The sequence below is a fragment of the Grampus griseus genome (assembly GCF_964374135.1).
Source record: "Grampus griseus genome assembly, chromosome: 1".
Taxonomy (NCBI): domain Eukaryota; kingdom Metazoa; phylum Chordata; class Mammalia; order Artiodactyla; family Delphinidae; genus Grampus; species Grampus griseus.
In genome coordinates, this window is record NC_139017.1 from 83,537,476 (window position 1) to 83,559,979 (window position 22,504).

Consider the following 22,504-nt stretch of genomic DNA (forward strand, 5'->3'; position numbering starts at 1 on the left):
GTAAAGTATTTTTTTAATAAACAAAGTCTGATTTGTCCTTTACTGATGTTTCATGACAAAATGAATCGCACATGTGAATTCTAGCTACCTGGAACCTGTTTTTAAAGTATTTGTCCCTCCCTTCTCTGTCCCCTATTATTTTTTACTATTAGAGATTACAAAATTAGAAAATCTTGACTTTCCTAAAGAAAGTTCATAGATACTGGGGGAAAATTTCATCCATATTGAGAGGCAGTTAGTTTGAGGGAAGAAGAAAAACTATGCTTGGCATTTGTGGCAGTTAACTCCTCGCTGCATAAATTGATTTATCCCTATGAGAATAATCTTAAATTTTTGTTCTGGGGATGCCGATATTTTTGAAAGTACATGCATACAGTGTTAGTTAATGAAGGTGGTTTATAGACGTTTCAGATACCATTGATGTATTAAGTGACATAACTCACTGGATTTTTTCCTCATCAGTTTTTATTTGTGTGAACTCTTTAATTGAGGTACCTGTCCTAAGCACTGATAGCTCTTGTTTATGATTAGGAAAGGAAGAGGGAAGGAACGAATGTTTTTTGAGTAACTGTTGAGGGCCAGGTACTTTTTATGAAGGTAGCTCATTTAATTCTCACAGCCTTGAGTAGGAAGGTAACAATACAATCTCCATAATACAGGTGAGAAAACAGGCTTGTTAGGTTGAATAAATTACCCGAAATCACATAGCTTTTAGTGGGAGCAGGGATTTGAATGCAGTTCTGGGTTCAAAGCCCACACTTTGCTCAGTGAGAGCCTTACCTGATTTCAGTTCTTCCAGGAACTCCCCCCAAGGCCTCTTTGTGTGCTAAGCAATGAAGTAAAATGTTTAATTAGTGTTATTTACGTCTTAAAGCAAATATTTAGATATACAAAAAATGACTTTTTCATTTTTCCAGTGTTGTTTTTGTGTGTGTGTGTGTGTTTTAAAGTCAGCCATTTGTGTTGAAACCAAACAGAATTGTCATGTTCAGCTCTAAGGATGGGAAAAGCTGTCAAGAAGCAAAAGCAGAAAGGAAGCCACTGCCAATGTGTGGAATATAAAAATCAAGCCTGGGTGAAATAATTTTAAATTAGTTCTATGGGAGTTACTTTTATCTTAGTCGATTTTCCTCATCGGTAAAACGGGGATAATAACTTCCACCTTATGTCGATTTGGTAGATAATCAAAAATAATGATGTAAAACATTTAGAACTGCATTTAGGCTTTCTGCAGTGGTCTAATCGTTATCTCATTAGCTTTAACTGACCCAAATGCTACAATGCTGGGCAAGCAAGGTCAATGCTTCAAGTGAGGTGAGAATGGCCGTTAGGGGTGTTCCAGTAATGGCCACAAAAGTATAGAGGAGGAAAGAGGCTTAAAACCTTCTTAATGTATCTTTAAATATTCATTTGAGGTCGCTACCGTTCCTTTCTCCTGACCTCTATCAGCCTGCTTGAATTTTTAACCTAGAAACAGTTCTTCCCGCCGCTACCTTCCCCTACCCTAATTTGGAAAAGTGTCCTGGAACCTGCCCCCCAAGCCTTGGCCCTCTTCTTCCTTTACCCTTGAGCACCCAGAAGGCTTAAGTCCCAGAGCTGCTGAGGGACGGGAGAGGAAAGGAATTAATAAGGCGCAGCCTGCCAGGACTTTCGTCCCAGGACGGCATAAATTCATGAAAACATTCGTTCATTAAGCAAAGGTTGAGAACCTGTGTGCCAGGCTCCTGCCAGGCCCTAGTCTCTGACCTCATGGAGTCTCCAGCCCCTTGAGGAAGACCGATAGGATATAATGAAGCACAAAGAAACAGAAAACACAAGGAAAGATAAGCGTTGCAAAGAAATGAACGGGGAACTATTGGAATATCTGGACCGACCTCCTTTAGATGAAGGGCTGGGAAAGTCATTTGTGAGAAAGTGACCTGAAAGGTGATCTGGGGGAGCTGCTCTTGGCCTTGATCTCCGTGTAGCTCCCCAGCCCCTCGGTCCCGAAGCCTGGCGGAGGCTCGGCGGGAAGGCCCCGGGCCGGGGGCGGAGCCAACTTCCCAGCGAAACACGGAAAGCGGAAGCCGCGGCCTCGCTGCACCGTGGTCTGCGGAGCTGCTGTTGTCTAGCTCTCGGCCGGCTGAGTCACGGCCCTTCCAGGCCCGGCCTAGCGAGGACGCGTGCCCGCCGCCCCGAAGCAGCTGCTACCCGGGCCTTGGGACCTCTGCACTTGACTTTTTTCAGCGGAACAAAGCCGTTTGCCGTTGCCGTAGCGACTGGCAGCCTAGCTAATACCTACTTCACTTTCTATCCCCCTCCTTTCCTAGCTCATTCTTTGCTTATTTTAGGGTCTGTCCGATGACCCTATAGGTCGGGCTTGGAGGGCGCCGGCTCTCTGGCAACAGACTGCCCTCCTCTGGGCGCTGGGCGGCCGGCTGCCTCCGAGGCTGGGGCGTCCTCCGCAGTCTCCATGGTAACGGCCCAGACGGCGTCTCCGCCTCGGGGGAAAGATGAGGCCTGCCTGGCCCGCCGCCTCGCCCCCGGCCTCATGGCCGGGCCGGGGCCACTGAGGAGGAAGGTCCCGGCCACCGGACTGCGGGGCAGCGTGCACCAGGTGAGAGCAGGACTCCTGGGAGCGGAGGAGGTGGGGTGCAGGTCAACTCCAGCGACCTCCCCTCCTCTCCCAGTTCCCTGCATCCCTGAACACACTCGCACAAAATATCGCAGAGAGGCTTCTCCGGTCGCCACTGCGCCAGAGTTTTTTTTGGTATGCTTTTGTTTTTTTTCCTGGCAAACAGCAGGGGAACGAGACGGTCAGCAGCGCATGGAGAGGCTGAGAGAAGCGTTTTCTGAGTTCTACCCAAACTGGGAGAGTACCTTTCAGCAACTGGACTCACTGACTGGTTTTCCTTCATTTTCAGTGAAATCCCATTCTCTGGCTGGAGACACAGATGGCCTCAAATGAGAGAGATGCTATATCGTGGTACCAAAAGAAGGTAATACCAATGTATTTTTATTTGTAAAGCATGCTTCCTGCAAAAAGGTCCCACAAAGAATACCTATCATGTTAGTTTTCCCTGAGCTTGGTAGTGCAGGTATTCTTACATGATATCTCTCAACATAAATGGAAAAACTGATGGACAAGGTCATTAGGTCTTTTGAACTCAGTTCTAGGTCCCCCAATAAGATTTTCAACCTCCCATCTCCAGGCTGCATTCACAGTGTCACAGCAATGCTTTGAGAGTTTGCTTCTAATCAAACTGCTGCTTTTTCAGGCATAGAACTTTATCTGCACAGCTCAGATTGGTACTGTCAATTTTAATGAGCTGTCCATTACCTTTTATTTCTCTAGTTTCCTACTGATGTTTTTCTTAAGTGGAAGTATCTTTTAAGGTGATATTTAATTTGAAATATTTTGGACATTGCTTTTCAACTTACTTTTAGATCCAGCTAACTTGAATTTTGAAGGAAATAGTCCTAGGAAATAATAATTTATTCTAGCCTCAGAGAAGCACAGAAATTTCCCAGGTATCATATGGATACTTAATAGTTTCATGACTTTTGTGAGACTTGACCGAAATAAAAGGATTTCCTTTGCATCACTTAAATAGCCTGCTTCCTATTTCAGATTGGAGCATATGATCAGCAGATATGGGAAAAGTCAATCGAACAGACTCAGATTAAGGTAAATTGATTTCTTTGGTTTTTTCGCTTTGTTTTACTGCTTTAATATGAAGAGTGAATTGTATTTACTTTTTAAAAATTCTGCACTTATCCACCAAATCTGGCGTTCTTTGTTCTTTGAAGTGAATAATGAAAACGACACTGCAAATGGGATGATAAATGACAATTGACATTTGGCCTCTGTATCAGGGAAATAGAAAGGGGTGGTTGGTCTATGATGAATTTGAAAGCAAATGTCCCATATAAATGGGGCTATGGCTAACTCTGGCGGTAGAGTTAGTTGTGGTAACACAGGCCCAGTATTGCCACAGCTTCAGGGTTCTCAAGAGAAGCTGTGAATATGCATTTTTATGCGAAATATCCAGGCTTTTTAGAGCATCTCCTCCTCCTCCTTCCCCCCTCTACTTCCTATTCTCCCCCTCCCTCTCCTCCCCCCTCCTCCCCTATCTCCTCTTCCTCTTTTTCTTCCCTGCAAGTCAAATAAAATGCATTTGTTGCCTGAATCTCTTTCAATTACTAGTTTAGAGTATGGGCCTAAGTATTTCAGGTTCTTAAACTTTTTTCTACACTGCTTTGGAACTGAGCAGATTCTTGGAGTTATTGCATGCTAGCCAGGCAACCAAAAATTGATGTGTAATTCAGAATGCCAGGTTATTAATTTATAATAGGGGAGGGGAGGGTTAAATAATCTAATGTTCCAAAATCAAGGTTGTGGGATCAACATATTTGGGGGGGGATGCAAATTAGTCATGGAAAGGTTGCTTGGTAGCCAAATGTAATTGCCTAGTCTTGAGAGATGGGGAAAATCCTAAAGAGCATCCTGCCCTTACAGAATGTCTCTCTATTGACATTAATACTTAGATCTACAGATTCCAGGGTCTTACCTCCTTGGAAAGTACTGAATAATGGCTGGCAGATTTTTGTTTTTGGACCTTTCTTTTTTAAAGATTTTTCCATAGACCCTCTATTAACATTAAAAAAAAAATGTATGTATGGGTGTAATACAACTTAATAGTTCTATTTATCTCCAAGTCAGATTGATTGGACTGGGATGTTTAAATCTCGGGTGAAATACTTTTAGGGCAAATTCTTTTTGTAAGCCACTCAATTAGAAAGTTGTTTGAACTGCATGGTACTTGGCTAGCTTTTCATAATTTTGTACAGTCCTTGACGTTTTATATTAATAGGAGATGGGATTAGGATGAATAAATCCCCCAATTTTATTTTGTAACTCTCTAAATCCTGTCCTGTTATTCTTTTGTGAGCTCTGAAAAGTATGGGTAGTAGTAAGTCTGGTGTAATGGAAAGAGCACAGAACTGGGCATTGGATCTCCTTTTGTGACCTCTGTCTAGCCTTGTGATCTTGAACAAGCACTGTAGTTTGTCTGGGTTTTGGTTTATTTATCCTTAAAAGGATTTTACTTCCTGCTATAGAATTTCATTACCTACCTCCTTCCCGTACCCAATTTAAATATTTCCTCAACCCTTATTTCCATGCCATTTTATACATACCTTCCTTTTGGTACACCATCTCCTGTGTTACTTGTTAACCTGTGTGTTTTCATGGACCTCAAGGGCAGGCATTGCATTTGTATCCCACTCTTAGAACATTCTGAGTCATACTAGGAACTCAGTGTTTCTGTATTTGATTAAACTCCAACTATTATGTATATTTTTATTCATTGTTTTCTCAAAAGGTAATCTATCTAATACCTCCTTAATGTATACTTTTTAATTTAGCAGTGGAAAGAATAAAATTAAAGAGAACTCTAAAAATTTACTGAGTTAATGTACCAAGGCCTCCCAGGTGCGAAGGATACAGTCAACAAGACACACATGGTTCTTGCCTTCATGAATTTTACAGTCTAATGGTAGTGGGAGAAAAGCCAAGTTATCTTTTTAAGTATGTTTAAGTCTTAGATGGAAGCTGACCAAAGTATAGGACACAAAGAAGTATTTAATGCAATTTAAAACAGATTACACAAATATACATGTTTTTGAAAACAAATTTAAAAAGAAAAGGAAAGAAAATTAAAAAAACAAAATGAATAACAATATTAACATCAGATCACAATACAATAAAATTAGAAATTACATAATAAAAATATAATTCAAAATTATAAAAAATATAAATTAAAAAAATCTTAACTTGGATCATGAAAAGTGGTAGGAACTGTTCTACAAACATTTACTGAGCTACTATGTTTAAGACATTTTGCTTGGTGCTGAGCACAGAAGTACAACGCTTGTATAAGGGAAGATACGTAGCCCAATCCGGTTGGGGTATAAGGTAAGCAGATGAGATGATAGGTCATAAATCAGTTTAGAGCTGAGCTGACTGCTTTACTAAGAACTTTAGATACTGTACTATATAAAATGAAAAAATTTGTATTGTTTTTAAGTAGAGGGGACACATCATATCTGTTTTTTTGAAGGATAGAAATAAAAACGTAGATAGAACAAAATTTGTAGAATGCTTCCAAAATAATACTTGATGAAATTATATCACTCTAAATGTCTATATTAACAAAAAATGTCTAGATTGACTAGGAAGAAAGAGTTACAATGATTCAAGTTAACATACAAAGAATCTGAGAAATAAAACAATAATAAGTCAAAGTAAAGAAGGGGAAGAAATATCAAAAATAAAACTAAAACAGAGACTTCCCTGGTGGCGCAGTGGTTAATAATCCGCCTGCCCATGTGGGGGACACGGGTTCGATCCCTGGTTGGAGAAGATCCCACATGCCCTGGAACAATGAAGCCCATGCGCCACAACTACTGAGCCTGCACTCTAGAGCCGTGCGCCACAACTACTGAGCGCACGCACCGCAACGACTGAAGCCTGTGTGCTCTAGGGCCTGTGCTCCACAACAAGAGAAGCCACCGCAATGAGAAACCTGCACACTGCAAGGAAGAGTAGCCCCTGCTCACTGCGACTAGAGAAAGCCCGCGCACAGCAACGAAGACCCAGCACAGCCAAAAAAAAAAACCCCAAAAAACAAAAAAACCTAAAACAGTGTTCATGTATTCTTCATTTAACAAATATTTGTTGAGCACTTACCTACCATGTGTCAGGCAGTAGGATGGGCACTATATCTATATAATGATGAGCAGAAACACTCAACATTTTTTGGAGCTTATGATAAAGTGGGAGACAAACAATAATAAAATTAATCCTACTAATGAATAAAAATTACTTTGTGATAAATGCTAAGAAGGAGAGCTACTATTTGCAAGCTATTATAACAGGGAAATGGACCTAGTCAAGGAGGTCAGAGAAGCCTTCCCTGAAGAACTGATGCTTCAAGTGAGATCTGAAGGATGAATAGCAGTTAATTAGGTCAAGAACAAATATACTTATCTGACAAAAACTCTTTCAGAAAGCAGAGGAGGAAGTATGCTTCCCAGCTCATTTTTTGAGACCAGTATTACCCTGATTCCAAAGCCAGACAAAGACAGCACAAGAAAATTTGTCATAACTGTACTACAAAGCTACAGTAATCCAAACAGTATGGTATTTGCACAAAAACAGACACATAGATCAGTGGAACAGAATAGACCACCCAGAAATGGGCAGTGTATTATACGGGCAATTAATCTACAACAAAGGAGGCGAGAATATACAGTAGGGAAAGGACAGCCTCTTCAGAAATGCTGTTGGAAAAGCTGGAAAACTACATGCAAAAAAATCAAACTGGACTACTCTCTCACATGATGCACAAAAATAAATTCAAAATAGATTAAAAATTTTAAATGTAAGACCTGAAGCTGTAAAACTTCTAGAAGAAAACATAGGTTGTGCACTCTTTGACATTGGTCATAGTAATATTTTTGGATATGTCTCTTCAGTCAAGGGAAACAAAAACAAAAATAAACAAATAGGACTATGTCAAACTAAAAGACTTTTGCACAGCGAAGGAAACTATCAATAAAATGAAAAGACTGCCTACTGAATGGGAGAAGATATTTGCAAATGGAATATCCAATAAGGGGTTAATATTCAAAATATACAAAAAATTCATACAACTCAACATCAAAAAAGCCAAACAACCCAATTAAAAAATGGGCAGAGGACCTGAATAGACATTTTTCCAAAGAAGACATACAGATGGCCAGTGGGCACATGAAAAGATGCTCAACATACTAATCATCAGGGAAATACAAATCCAAACCACAATGAAATATCACCTCACACCTGTCAGAACAAATTACAAGCATTGGTGAGAATGTGGAGAAAAGGGAACCCTTTTGCACTATTGGTGGGAATGTAAATTGGTGCAGCCATTATGGAAAACAGTATGAAGATTCCTCAAAAAGTTAAAAATAGAACTACCATATGATCCAGCAGTTCTACCGCTGGTTATTTATCTGAAGAAAACAAAAACACTAATTAGAAAAGACATATGCACCCCTATGTTCATTGCAGTATTATTTACAATAGGCAAGATATGGAAGCAACCTAAGTGCCCATCAACAGATGAATGGATAAAGAGGATGTGGTATCTATATACAATGGAATATTACTCAGCCATAAAAGCATGAAATCTTGTTGTTTGCAGCAACATGGATGGCCTTAGAGGATATTATTCTAAGTGAACTAAGTCAGACGGAGAAAGACAAATACTCTATGATTTCACTTATATGTGGAATCTAAAAAAATAGATGAACAAACATAACAAAACAGAAAGAGTTACAGATAGAACAAACAGGTGGTTGCCAAAGAGGAGTGGTGAGGGGAAGAAATAGGTGAGGGAGATTAAGAGGTACAAACTTCCAGTTGCAGAATAAATGAGTCACCAGTATGAAATGTACAGTGTGGGGAGTATGGTCAGTAATTATGTAATATCTTTGCATGGACAGATTATATCTAGACTTATATTAGTGGTCATTTTGAAATGTATAGAAATATGGAATCACTATGTTGTATAACAGGAACTAACAGACTATTTTAGATCAATTGAATTTCAAAAACAAACTTATAGAAAAAGAGATCAGATTTATGGTTAGCAGGCGGGGGGTTTGGAGGAGGGGGAATTGGATGAAGGCAGTCAAAAGGTACAAACTTCCAATTATAAGATAAATAAGTACTAGGACTGTAATGTACAACATGAATATAAATAACGCTGCTGCATGTTATATATGAAAGTTGTTGAGAGTAAATCCTAAGAGTTCTTATCACAAGGAAAAAAAATTTTTTTTCTCTTTCTTTAATTTTGTATCTATGAGATGGTAGATGTTCACTAAACTTATTGTGGTAATCATTTCATAATGTATGTAAGTCAAATCATTATGCCATATACCTTAAACTTATACAGTGCTATATGTCAATTATATCTCAATAAAACTGGAAGAAAAAAATCCTACCTGAGGCATAATATGGAGCTTTTAATAAACTATCATACTGATTTATTAAAAAGAAAGAAAATTTGTCCTAAACATAACTGTAAAAATCTTTAATAAAATATTAACAAACCAAATTCAACAACATGTAAAATGGATTATCTACCATGACCAAGTGGGATATCTGAGAAATATGTTGTTGGTTTAAGATAAATTAATGTAATATATCATATTAATAAGGGATAAAATGCATGGTCTTTTCAGTAGAGACAGGAAAACCATTTGACAAAATTCAATGCCCATTACTGATAAACTGGTAATTTCTTCAATCTGTCAAAGGGTGTCTATTAAAAAACCTGTCATTGGGATTGACATATATACACTAATATGTATAAAATAGATGACTAATAAGAACCTGCTGCATAGCAAATAATAATAATAAGTTATCATGTATTTAAAAAAAAACAAAAAACCTACAGCTTACACTATAGTTAGGAATTAAAGACTGAGTGCTTTGTCCCTCAAATCAGGAATAAAGCAAGGATGTCTGCTCTCACCACGTCCATTTAACGTTGTACTAGGGATTCTAGCCAGTGCAGTAAGACAAGGAAAAAGAAATAAAAGGCATTGAGAAAAGAAAATGAAAATTGCTTTTATTCATGGTGACATGATCCCATATTTAGAAATTCCTAAGGCATTACTAACAATAAATGAGTTTAGCAAGGCCTCTAGATTTAAGATCAATATACAAAAATTATTTGTATTTCTATATACCAGCCATGAGTATTCCAAAAATGAAATTAAGAAAACAATTCATTCACAATACATCACAAAGAGTAAAATACTTAGGAATAAGTGTAACATAGTATGTATAACCCCTGTATACTGAAAACTACGAACATTGCTAAGAGAAGTTAAAAATCTGAAGAAATGGAGTAGCATTTCACACTTGTGATCTGAAAGACTTAACATTGTTAAGATGGCAGTTCTCTCCAAATGTATCTATAGATTCACTATAATCCCTTTAAAGTTCCAGCAGACTCTTTTCTTTTGGTAGAAATTGATAAGCTAATTCTAAAGTTGATAAGGAATGTAAAAGACCTAAAATATTCAAAATAAGTTTAAAAGGAATAGAGTTAGGGCTTCCCTGGTGGCGCAGTGGTTGAGAGTCCGCCTGCCGATGCAGGGGACACGGGTTCGCGCCCCAGTCCGGGAAGATCCCACATGCCGCGGAGCGGCTGGGCCCGTGAGCCATGGCCACTGAGCCTGCGCGTCCGGAGCCTGTGCTCCGCAACGGGAGAGGCCACAACAGTGAGAGGCCCGCGTACCGCAAAAAAAAAAAAAAAAAAAAGGAATAGAGTTAGAGGACTTACTGGATCTCACAATTTACTGTAAAGCTGTAAGTAATTCAGATAGTGTAGTATTGGCATGAGTAATAGATCAATGGAACAGAATAGAAAATCTAGAAATAAATCCTTACAGTTTTGATAAATTGATTTTGACAAAGATGCCAAAATAATTCAATGAAGAAATGATAGTCTTGTCAACAAATGGTGCTGGAACAATTGGATAGCTACATGTATAAAAATGAACTTTGATTCTTACCTCACACTGTACACAAAAATTACTTAAAAAGGATCATGGACTTAAGTGTAAGAACTAAAAGTCTAAGGTTTTCTAGAAGAAAACGTAGAAGATCTTTGTTAGTCAGGATATGGAGGAACCAGAACTCTCATACACTGCTGGTGGGAATGGAAAGTAGAAACATTTAAATATATATACTTCTCATATGACCCAGCATTTCCACCCCTAGTTATCTACCTAAGAGAAATAAAAACATATGGGCATATGCAAATATTCATAGCAATACTATTCATAATTGCCAAAAACTAGAAAAAAAATCCAAGTATCTATCAACTGGTGAGTAGGTAAACAAATGTGTTATATCCATACAATGGCACATGACTCAGCAATAAAAACTATTAATACATGCTACAACATGGATGAACCTCAAAAATGTTATGCTAAGTGAAAGGGACCAGACACAAAAGACTATATTCTGTGATCCAGTTTATATGAAATTTCTAGGAAAGGCAGGTTTATAGAAATAGAAAGCAGATCAGTGTTTGCCTACAGCTGGGGGATAGGAACAGAGATTTATTGCCATTCTTGCTTTTCTGGTGATGGAAATGTACTAAAATTTGAGTGTGATGATGGTTGCACAACTCTATAAATTTACCAGAAATCCACCAAATTAACTACTAAAACTACACTAAAAATAAGTGAGTTTTACAAAGTATTAATTATACCTCAATATAGCTATTTTCTTAAATCACATCAATAGAAAAAAATAGGAGAAATCATAATGTAGTACACAACAAATTCATATATATTCCCAATGAAAATTGTCTTCTAAAATTTCTTAATTGAGAAAATATATTAAATCTAAGGTCTAACATTATTTTCAGTAATGAAGCTCAACTTAGTCCCCCCCCACAAAAGAATAAAACAAGAATAACCCCTATTACTATTATTTAACATGCTGTTTGAGATATATTTGCTAAGATGAGCAAAACGTTCTAATTAATATTATCTTTGCTTTTAAAATATTTGTTCTTTTATTTTTCTAATTAATATTAGAATAACAAAAATCAGTGTTTGAAAATGATATGATTTTACACCTAGGAAATTTTAAATGGCTAATCATAAACACACAGGTGATTTCAGCTGTATTTGTAACCTTTTATTTCTTGAACTGGATAGTGGGTACATGATAGATGAGACACCTCATTAAAGATGACAGTTGGAATATGTGCATTAATCTCCATCTGATTTCTTCTGAAAATTCTCTAAAATTATAATAAATAAGAAAAGAAATCAGCCTACAATAGGAGTGAAAGAATGGGAGAGAAGACTACTGTAAAAGAGAGCTGTTAACACAATTTTGAAAGTTGGAAAATGGATGTAAAGAAAATAAAAATGTTAAGTGTCTATAGTAGGGGATGCCAGTGGGAAACAAGTGAATTCCCTGTTTTAAAACACCTGTATTTAGTGGTTACCAGTGGGGAGAGGGAAGTGGGGAGGGACAATATAGTGGTAGGGAATTAAGAGGTGCAAAGTATTATCTATGAAATAAGCTACAAGGATATATTGTACAACACAAGGAATATAGCCAATATTTTATAAATAACTATAAATGGAGTATAACCTTTAAAAATTGTGAATCACTATATTGTACACCTGTAGCTTTTATAATATTGTACATCAACTATTCTTAAATTTAAAAAAGATTAGAGGAAAAAGACCCCTGTATTTAATTTCTGAAAGACTCAGGAATTAGATGCATCAGGTATATCTGCAGATGTGAGGTAGAACTGGAAATAGGATTGTTTGAGCATATGTATAAGGGGCAATAGACCTGCCCCCAGATCCTCCACCTTATTCTACACAGCCTCATAGTTACCTTATCTTCCACTGACAGAAGATTGAAGTTTGCTCTCTGGAGAGGCTGAAACAGAGAAGTTCTGGATTCTGGAATACCATACACAAATGAGAATGGGGTGAAATACTGTACTCATAAAGGAGATTAAGTAAAAGTCTGGTGGCCAGGCTTATAATCTCTAAACAGAAGACTGGAATTTCTTTTTGCACAAGCTGACTGAAAAGACCTAAGGATACTGGAAGTGAAATGTCTGGCTACTCTCTACAACGAGACCACTGTTCAATAAGCTTCCCCTACTGCACACTGAATGGGCATTCAGCATGTTAGTGCCTCACTCTTAAGTATAAATGGATAATTGAAGATGCTCAAATATTTGAGACCTAGAGAAAAGGAAGGAAAGAGATTTTAAAAAATGATACAGGAATTATAAGAATACTATTTTAAAGATATAATTAATATATTTAAAGAACTGTGTACTATTTTTTAAAAAGTCTATAGATGAAAAAGTAAGAGAACCAGAAAATAAAAATAACCAAAGTAAATTCAGTAGGAAAGTTGGAAGATAGAGTTGAGGCCATTTCCCAGAAAAATAATATGAAAGAATGAGGAAAAAAAAAATAGAGGGCTTCCCTGGTGGCGCAGTGGTTGAGAGTCCGCCTGCCGATGCAGGGGACGCGGGTTCGTGCCCCGGTCCGGGAAGATCCCACATGCCACGGAGCGGCTGGGCCCGTGAGCCATGGCCGCTGAGCCTGCGCCTCCGGAGCCTGTGCTCCACAACGGGAGAGGCCACAGCAGTGGGAGGCCCGCGTACCAGAAAAAAAAAAAAAAAAAAAAAAAGAAAAGTGAGTGCAGTTCATGTAGGAAGCCTAAAATCCAACTAATAGGTGTTCCAGGAAATGGAAATATGTGGAGAAGAAATTATCAAATAATATTTTAAAATTTCCCAGAGCTGAAATACACACATTTACAGATCAAAAGGATCTTTTGAGTGATCAGCATTATTATGAAATTTCAGAACTAAATTTTAGAAAGATTCACTTCAGTCTGCCTCTTGTGTTTCTCCTGTGAGTCTCCTTTATTCACACAAAACACCACTTCTGGTCACTAAATGTGTGGAGATTTTTCCCTACACCAGGCAGTTCTCTGTGACACCAGCTGGGTATCCTACAATTCAACTCATTTCTGACACTGTGTACCTTGAGGTAGTGTCAGCTCACACAGGTTAAGGGCTTGGTCCCACAAGACTGCTCCTTACCCCACTTTGGATGCCAACTGCAAGAAGTAGGTTCTAGGTTACCCCCAACTTCTGTCCAATTTGGCTACAAGTCAGAATTTCTCACAACCTTCTCCTCAGGTTTGATTAATTTCCTAGGGTGGTTCATAGAACTCAGGGAAACACTTCCTTAAACATTTACCAGTTTATTAAGGAATATGATAAAAGATACAGATGAATAGCCAGATGAAGAGGTACATAGGGTGAGGTCTGGAAGGGTCCAGAGCACAGGAGCTTTTGTCCCTGTGCAGTTTGGGGTATGTCACCCTACTGGAGTGGATGTATTCACAAAGCTGGAAGCTCTCTGAACTTCATGGAGGCTTCATCTAGTAGGCATGATCAATCATTAACTCTGTTTTCAGCCATTCTCCCTTTGCAAGAGAATGGGGGAGAGGGAGGGCCTGAAAATTCCAAGCTTCTAATCATAGTTTGTTCCTTCTGGTGATCAGCCCTCATGCAGGAGCCCACCTAGAGTTGCCTCATTAGAACAAAAGGCACTCTTGTCACCCAGGAAATTACAAGGGTTTCAGGAGCCCTGTGTCAGGAACTGGGGACAGAGACCAAAATAAATTTCTTTTTACAAATCACAACATCACAATAACATTTGAAATTAGAGCCTGTGTTAAGCAGGGAATAGAGAGAAGGATCAAAACAGATCTTATACAAGATTGGGAGTCAGAATGACATTGGGCCTCTCAGCAGCAACTCCTGGCTCATTGGAAGTTAGAAGACGATGGAACCTTCAAAGTTCTCAGAGAAAATGGCTTTCAATCTAAAACTTTATGCCCAGTCTAACTATTAACCAAGTATAAAAGCATCACATGAAGATATATTCAAACCCTCAAAGTCTAAAAAGTGTGTCACTCATGTCTCCCCTCAGAGGAGGACATGTACTGTATACGAGTGAGTAAACCAAAAAAGAGGAATCCATAGTATCAGGAGACAGGATGGCTGACGCAGAGAGAGGTAAAAAGAATTCTGGATTCTTAAGAGATGTCCCAAGATGAAGTTCATTTATTAGACTAGAAAATAACAAGACCAGAAAGGAGCAGGCAGACAGGAAACTGTGGTATGTAGACATCTTCAAGGAGGAAAAAAAAAGAAACCAGTGTTTGTTGTGTTTGAGCACACTGGGAGCAGATTTGTAACACTTATAGGGAGTTTCAAAATGAATTAGTAATCTATATGTAGAAAGTTAAGTGAATGAAAAAAATGAAGCTTGTCATATATGGCCTTTCTTATGTTGAGTTTCTTTCCCTCTATAGTCACTTTGCTGAGTTTTTATCATAAATGGGTGTTGAATTTAGTCAAATGCTTTTTCTGCATTTATTGAGATAATAATATGATTTTTATCCTTCGTCTGGATAATGTGGTGTATTCAATTGATTTGTGGATGTTGAACAGTCCTTACATCCCAACATAGGAGCACCTAAATATATAAAGCAAATATAAACAGACCTAAGGGGAGACATAGAGAGCAATGCAGTACTAGTAGGGGACTTCAGTATCCAACTTTCAACAATGGATAGATCATCCAGACAGAAAATCAATAAGGAAACGTTTGGCTTGAACTGCACTTTAGACTAAATGAACCTAACAGACATATACAGAACATTCCATCCATCAGCAGCACAATACACATTCTCCTCAAGTGCACATGAAACCTGCTTCAGGATAGATCATATGTTAGGCCATGAAACAAGGTCTTAACAAATTTAAGAAGATTGAATTTATATCAGATAACTTTTGACCAGTGTTATTAAACTAGAAATCAATAACAGGAGGAAAACTGGAAAATTCAAAAATATGTGGAAATTAAACAGTATAATCTTGAACAACCAATGGGTCAAAGAGTCAATTAAAAATTTTGAGACAAGTGAAAAGGAAAAATTTTATACACTTACAATGAACTGTCTGCAAAAGAAATTAAGAAAGCAGTTCCATTTACAATAGCATCGAAAAGAATAAAGTGCTTAGGAATAAATTAAACAAGGAGGTGAAAGATCTGTACACTGAAAAATATGGAACATTGATGAAAGAAATTGAAGAAGACACAAATGAAAGATAGCTCATGTTCATGGATTGGAAGAATTCCTACTGTTAAAATGTAATGTACAACATGATAAATGTAATCAACACTGCTGTATGTTATATATGAAAGTTGTTAAGAGAGTAAATCCTAAGAGTTCTCATCACAAGGAAAAACTTTTTTTTCTATTTTGTTTATTTTGTATCTATGTGAGATATTGGATGTTCTCTAAACTTGTAATTATTTCATGATGTATGTAAGTCGAATCACTGTGCTGTACACCTTAAACTTATACAGTGCTCTATGTCTTTATATTTCAATAAAACGGGAAGAGAAAACAAAATCTATTATTTGGAAAAGGAAAAAAATATTGTTAAAATGTCCATACTACCCAAAGCAATCTACGGATTCAAAGCAATCTCTATCAAAAGTCCAATGGCATTTTTAACTGATACAGAAAAAATAATCTTAAGATTCATATGGAACCACAGAGGGACCCCAAATAGCTAAAGCAATCTTGAACAAGAAGACCAAAGCTGGAGACATCTCATTTCACTTTCTGATTTCAAATTATATTACAAAGCTATAGTAATAAGAACAGTATGGTACTGGCATAAAAGACACATAGAGCAGTGGGACAGAATAGAGAGCCCAGAAGTAAACCCATGCACATAGGCTCAACTAATCTTTGGCAAAGGCACCAAGAATACACAATGGAGAAATGACAGTCTCTTCAATAAATGGTGTTGGGAAACTGGATATCTTCATGCAAAAGAATGATATCAGACCCTTATTTTACACCAAACACAAAAATAAACTAAAAATGGATTAAAGACTTAAATGTAAGACCTGAAACTGTATAACTCCTAGAAGAAAACATAGGGAAAAATCTCTTTGACATTGGTCTTGGAAATGATTTTTTTGAATTTGACACCAAAAGCACAGGCAACAAAAGCAAAAATAAACAAATGTGACTATATCAAACTAAGAAGTTTTTGCACAGCAAAGGAAACGTCAACAATATAAAATGCAACCTGATCCAATTAAAAAATAGGCAAAGGGCCTGTATAGACATTTTTCTAAAAAGGACATACAAGTGGCCAGCAGGTATATGAATACGTGCTCAGCATCTCTAATCATTAAGGAAATGTAAATCAAAACGACAGTGAAACATCACCTCATTCCTGTTAGGATGACAATTATCAGAGAAGTCAAAAGATAATAAGCATTAGTGAGGATACAGAGAAAAGGAAACAGTTGTATACTGTTGGTGGGAATGTAAATTGGTACAGCTGTTATGGAAAAGAGTATGGAGGCTCCTCAAAAAAATAAAAATAGAACTACCTTATGATCCAACAATCCCTCTTCCTGGATATTTATCCAAAGGAAATAAAATTACTTTCTTGAAGAGATATATGCACTTCATATTCATTGCAGCATTATTCATGGTAGTCAAGATATGGAAACAACTTACGTGTCTGTTGACAGATGAATAGGTAAAGAAAATGTGCCCTATTTCTCTGTCTATCTTATGAGGAGGAATATTATTCAGCCTTTAAAAAGAAGGAAATCCTACCATTTGTTACAACACAGATGGATCTGGAGGGTATCACACTAAGTGAAATAAAACAAGCACAGAAAGCAAATACTGCAAAATCTCACTTATAAGTGGAATCTAAAAGAGTCAAACTCATAGAAGCAGAGAGTAGAATGGTTACCAGGGGCTGAGGTGTGGGGGAAATGGGGAGATGTTGGTCAAAGGTAATAGACTTGCAGTTATAAGATGAATAAATTTGGGAGATCTAATATACAGCATGGTGACTATAGTTTATAATACTGTATTGTATACTTGAAATTTGCTAAGAGAGTAGATTTTAAATGTATGCAACACACAAAAATGCAAAAAAATGCTAACAATCTGAGGTGATGGATATGTTAATTAGCTTGATTGTGGTAATCATTTCACAATGTATATATATATCAAAGCCTCACATTGTATATCTTAAATATATACAATTCCTATTTATAAAGGTAGGGGGGAAAATGAGGCAATTAACAATTTCAGGGCAAACAGCATTTCCAAGGAAGGAAATATAATCATTGGTTACTACTTGACTTAGGTGGGAACATGTTTTATGTAATCATAATACTCTAAACATCAAATATTGATTTAACTAAAATTGTGAGAAAACTATATGGGGGAAACTATAGTGCATGCAGGAGGGCATGTGTATGTGTTTTTGGTGGTGTAATAATAATAATGATAATGAGTATTTAGAATGTGTCTTGTATTATTTTAAGAACTTCTCTTTCTCTGTCTCTGTCTCTCTCGCTTTCTTAATCAATCCTTACAACAATTCCATGAGGTAGATGTATTATCATTCTCATTTTACAGGTGAAGTAACTGAAGTGCAGAAAGGCTAAGTTAGAAGGCTATCTCCTCATCTTCAACTGTTAAGAAGATTGTTATGTCTTCACCTTTTGTCATGTGACTCGCAGTGCCTTCCTGTGGGAGGAGAGTCCTTCCTTGCCCCACAGGTTTCCAGCTTGGCCAGAGGACTGAGCAGAATGTGAGCTCCCCTACTTTGACCAGCCCTGTGCCTTCTCTCACCTTTCCTACTCAGTGAGCAGTTAGAGTGCTCAAGTTGGGGTTTGGAATTCTTCTGTGGCCTCACTTTCACACTGATCCCACATTTTTAATTACCAAGACTTCTGGATTCTACCTTCTTGTATTTTTTGACTATGCATACTTTTCCTAGGTCATGCTTCTGATGGTCTGGACTGACCTGTTGTCTGCACTCATCTGGTCCACAAACTATTGCCTGCAGCCAGACTCGCTGGAGCACTGCAGGCTTCATGTTTTACATGTTTATTGTCTGTGTCTAAGTCAGCCTTCGTGCAACAGTGGCTGGGTTGAGTACTAGCACACACGTGGTACAGCTCACAAACCCTAAAATACCACATGCCCTTTACAGACAAAGTTTGTCCACTCCTGATCTAGGTTACTGGAGTCACTTTTTTAACTTTCTGTTTTCTCTGCCCCCATTTCCCCCTCACCCCTCAATAATCACTGAAGCCAGCTTATTGTTATTTTCTTTTTGTTTTAACACAAATCTGACTTTTTCTCATATTTAAAACTGTTCTCTGACTTCCTGTTATCCTTATGATAAATGCACACTCTTAGCATGATTATAGTCTTCAAAATCTGGCTTCTGCTTACCTCTCCAGTTTCTCTCTTTCATACCTTAACCCCTTTTTCACTTTCACTCTGCTTTAGGTCTTCTTGAACTTTAGTTTTTGTCATGCTATCTCTTATTTCGAGGTCTTCTCATATACTTTTCTGGGTTTTTTTTGGTTTGTTTTTTTTTTTTGCGGTACGCAGGCCTCTCACTGTTGTGGCCTCTCCCGTTGCGGAGCACAGGCTCCGGACGTGCAGGCTCAGCGGCCATGGCTCACGGGCCTAGCCGCTTCACGGCATGTGGGATCTTCCCGGACCGGGTCATGAACCCGTGTCCCCTGTATCGGCAGGTGGACTCTCAACCACTGCGCCACCAGGGAAGCCCTCATATACTTTTCTTAATTTCCCCTTTTGCTACAGCCCATGTCCTTCTTTGCAAATTCTTATACACCCTTCAGGTCTTGGATCAGCTTTATTTTCCTTTGGAAATCTTTCTTTGACTTCTTAAATCTGAGTTAGGTGTCCTTTACACATATTCCTATAGTGCTGTACTTGCCTTGTAATTGTTGTTTTGTTGTTCATCATCTGCTCTAAATCAGGTGACTTCTCTCTTTGTGCCCGACTACTATACAGTAGTATAGAATCAGTGGCATTAAAATGGACATTTCAGCACACTAAGAGAGAGAGATGTGTTACAGGGTTTCCCTTGTCTTTTATTCCCTTTTAAACATGGAGTCCAACAGTACTGCAGCAGTATTTCCAGTGCTTTAGTCCCTCTACCTAAAAGTAGGGACTACATCAGTCAGGTGGTTCTGAGCTTTGAAGATATTACACAGCTCTGTGGGGAGCAAACATTAGAGAGGGCTGAATACAGCCAGTACCTGGGCTCTGCAGAAAATTTCCAGACCACTGCTCTAGCAACTAGTGCAGGGGTATCCCACTTTTCTCCTACAGTTTTATTGTGGGCTGCTAGGTTGTGGCCCTGGGTTGTGGCCAATAAGGAAATTCACTCACAGCTCCCCGGGTTTATTAATCCCATGGAACCTTTCAGAGGCATGCAATCTTGTTTATCTCAAAACCTCTCCCTACATTGATTAGGAATGCATTTTGTACTGTATGGTGAGAGACAGGATGTGTAGTGGTTTGTAGTGAGAATGAACGAGTTAGAGTCTCTGTGCCTTGTTTTCCTCATCTGTAAAGTGAAGATAATAAAGGTGCCTGTCTCACAGGACAGTTGTGAGGACTAAATGAGTTAAACAAATTAATGTAAGTTTATGTAAAGTGCTTAGAGTAGTGCTGTGCACATTTTGCCTCTTACTATACATACTGTAGAATATGTAGGATCAAGCAGAAGGATCCTAAAACAAAAGCATGGCATGTGTTTTTTATTCTTCCTCAGCACAGACACATATAAAAGTATCTAGCGACTGTCTTATCTGGCTCAAGAACGGTGGTCATAAATTTCTTAATGATTTTTGTCCAAAAAATGGTGAGGGAAGTTCAGGGGGTGTTTTCCTGAGGAACCTCAAACATTTGGCTTTACTGTCTGTTTTCCCTTCTGTGTGTGCACACTCTGAAGATAGAGCCGTGCTTTGACTTCCTTAGTGCTCTGTGCTTAGCTCAAGTAGCTTATCTGGCATACGGAAGAAACGTATTGCATATTTGTTGCCTAAGTGAATGAATGAATGTGTTTCTATTGCTGAGGGAGGTTTTCCTAATTTGGTGTTTACCTTTAGATAATGCTAATTCTGATTCTATAACATTGTAGGTGAAAAGTCTAGAAAGCAAAGAAAGTAGAAAAATTAATGTGGCTTTAAAGTTAAGGCACTTTAAGCTTCTTTAGTTAGAATAGTACTGCTGCAAATGTCCACAAGGCCTATGCCTGTTAGAATATAATACAGTGATATCTTTACTTTTAAAATTTTCATTTCTGATTTCAAATGTAGTACAAGATCATTGTTATTTCCATGAATATTATGCATATTTCAAAAATTAGTGCACATATTTTTTCCAAAGGGTTATTTTTGCCCCTGAAATGTCTAATTATCAAAATTTGATTCCTTCTTAGATTTAATTTTATTACATTTAGAGTTTTAAAACTTTTTTTTTGTTTTTGTTAAAATCTACAGTTTGTAGTTAATTGGATAGAAACATAGGGTTCACTTTAAAGAAATTGTTTGGCTGCATCTTTTAGTTAAACAGAACCAAAGATCAATATTGGCTCAATATCTAGACTAGAGAAATAGCAAATTACTCTAACGTTTAATTTTTACAATAATTTTAATGGTTAAATATCTAATTTTAAAAACTTGATCAGGAACTAGCATGTACAAGTGTTGATTGAGCACGAAATTAAAATTCATCTTTTAAAACAGTTATACTTATTAATCATAATGAAACAAAACTGTTAGGCAAACCAGGATTTTTAAACACAAAAGATAATTCACAAATTTGCTTTTGAGTCATAATATACAGCAAGGTTATCATGACTTTCAAATCCCGAGTTTTTCCTGTAAAATCATTGTCTATGTGTTAATAAAATAAAACATATTCAGTGAATATGAGTTACCAGGTTTCCCCCATTATCCAAAAGTAGAGTGTTCCTATGAAACTTTTCGTAAGCCGAAATGGCAATTGTGAAGAAGCAATTACCATAGGACACATCTTGCTAACAGATGCACAAAATACATCGAAATGCAGCACAGATGCTCACAGACACCTTTCAAAGCTATGGGGGCTTGATGCTGAGATGCTGAGTGTGTTCCTGGGGAAGGAGCCTGGTGGTGCTGCTCTCCCTGCTCGGGTGTGTGCTGCCTCTGTCAGAGCTCCCTGAGATCACTGAACACTGTTTATGCTCTTCATCTTTGTTTGGAAAAGTAAAAATCCTCTTTGGATTTTTTTCGGTTAGCGAAGACAGATACTAATGTAGGTCTTTTGTAAAAGCGAAATGGTGTAAAGCAAACTTTTGAAAAGTGGGGGACTTCTACTCACACCCACCCACCCCAGAATGATAAGAGTACAGCTTGAGGAATTTTCACAAACTGAACATAACCATGTGATAAACACTCAGATCAAGAAATAGAACATTAGGAGTAACACAGAAGCTCCCCATCACATGCTCTTCCAGTCACTGCTACCAACAGAGGTAACCTGTATCCTTACTACTATAGCAGCACCATAGGTTAAGTTTTGCCTATTTTGAGGCTTACATAAATGAAATTATACAATACATACACTTTTGAGTCTAATTTCTTTTGTTCAATGTTACGTTTCTTTTGTTCAATATTATGTATGTGAGATCCAGTCATGTTGTTGCATAATTGCAGTTTATTCACTGTAGCACCACAATTATTATCCATTCTACTACCGCTGGGCAATTTCTAGTTGTTGTTGATGGGTGGTTTCCAATTTGGGGCTTTTATAAATAATTCCTCTAGGAACATTTTGTACACATTATTTAGTGAAATTTATATATCTTTCTCTTGGGTATATACCTTGAAATAAAATGTCCATCAGGTTTTAACTCCTCATTCTAATATATAAGTGGACAGCCAATGATTACTAGATATTTGA

The 22,504-nt window shown here is 37.7% G+C and overlaps 1 protein-coding gene across 1 annotated transcript in view; it reads left to right on the top strand.

Annotated features, from left to right (window-relative positions):
* Window positions 1-2,147: 2,147 nt before the first annotated feature.
* Window positions 2,148-22,504, top strand: part of PHTF1 (putative homeodomain transcription factor 1) — a 66,642-nt gene continuing 46,285 nt past the window's right edge. The window contains exons 1-3 of the mRNA XM_082659664.1: window positions 2,148-2,596; window positions 2,904-2,978; window positions 3,611-3,667. Coding sequence (XP_082515790.1) covers window positions 2,934-2,978; window positions 3,611-3,667 — 102 coding nt within the window. The 5' untranslated portion in view covers window positions 2,148-2,596; window positions 2,904-2,933. The remainder of the gene's footprint in view (window positions 2,597-2,903; window positions 2,979-3,610; window positions 3,668-22,504) is intronic.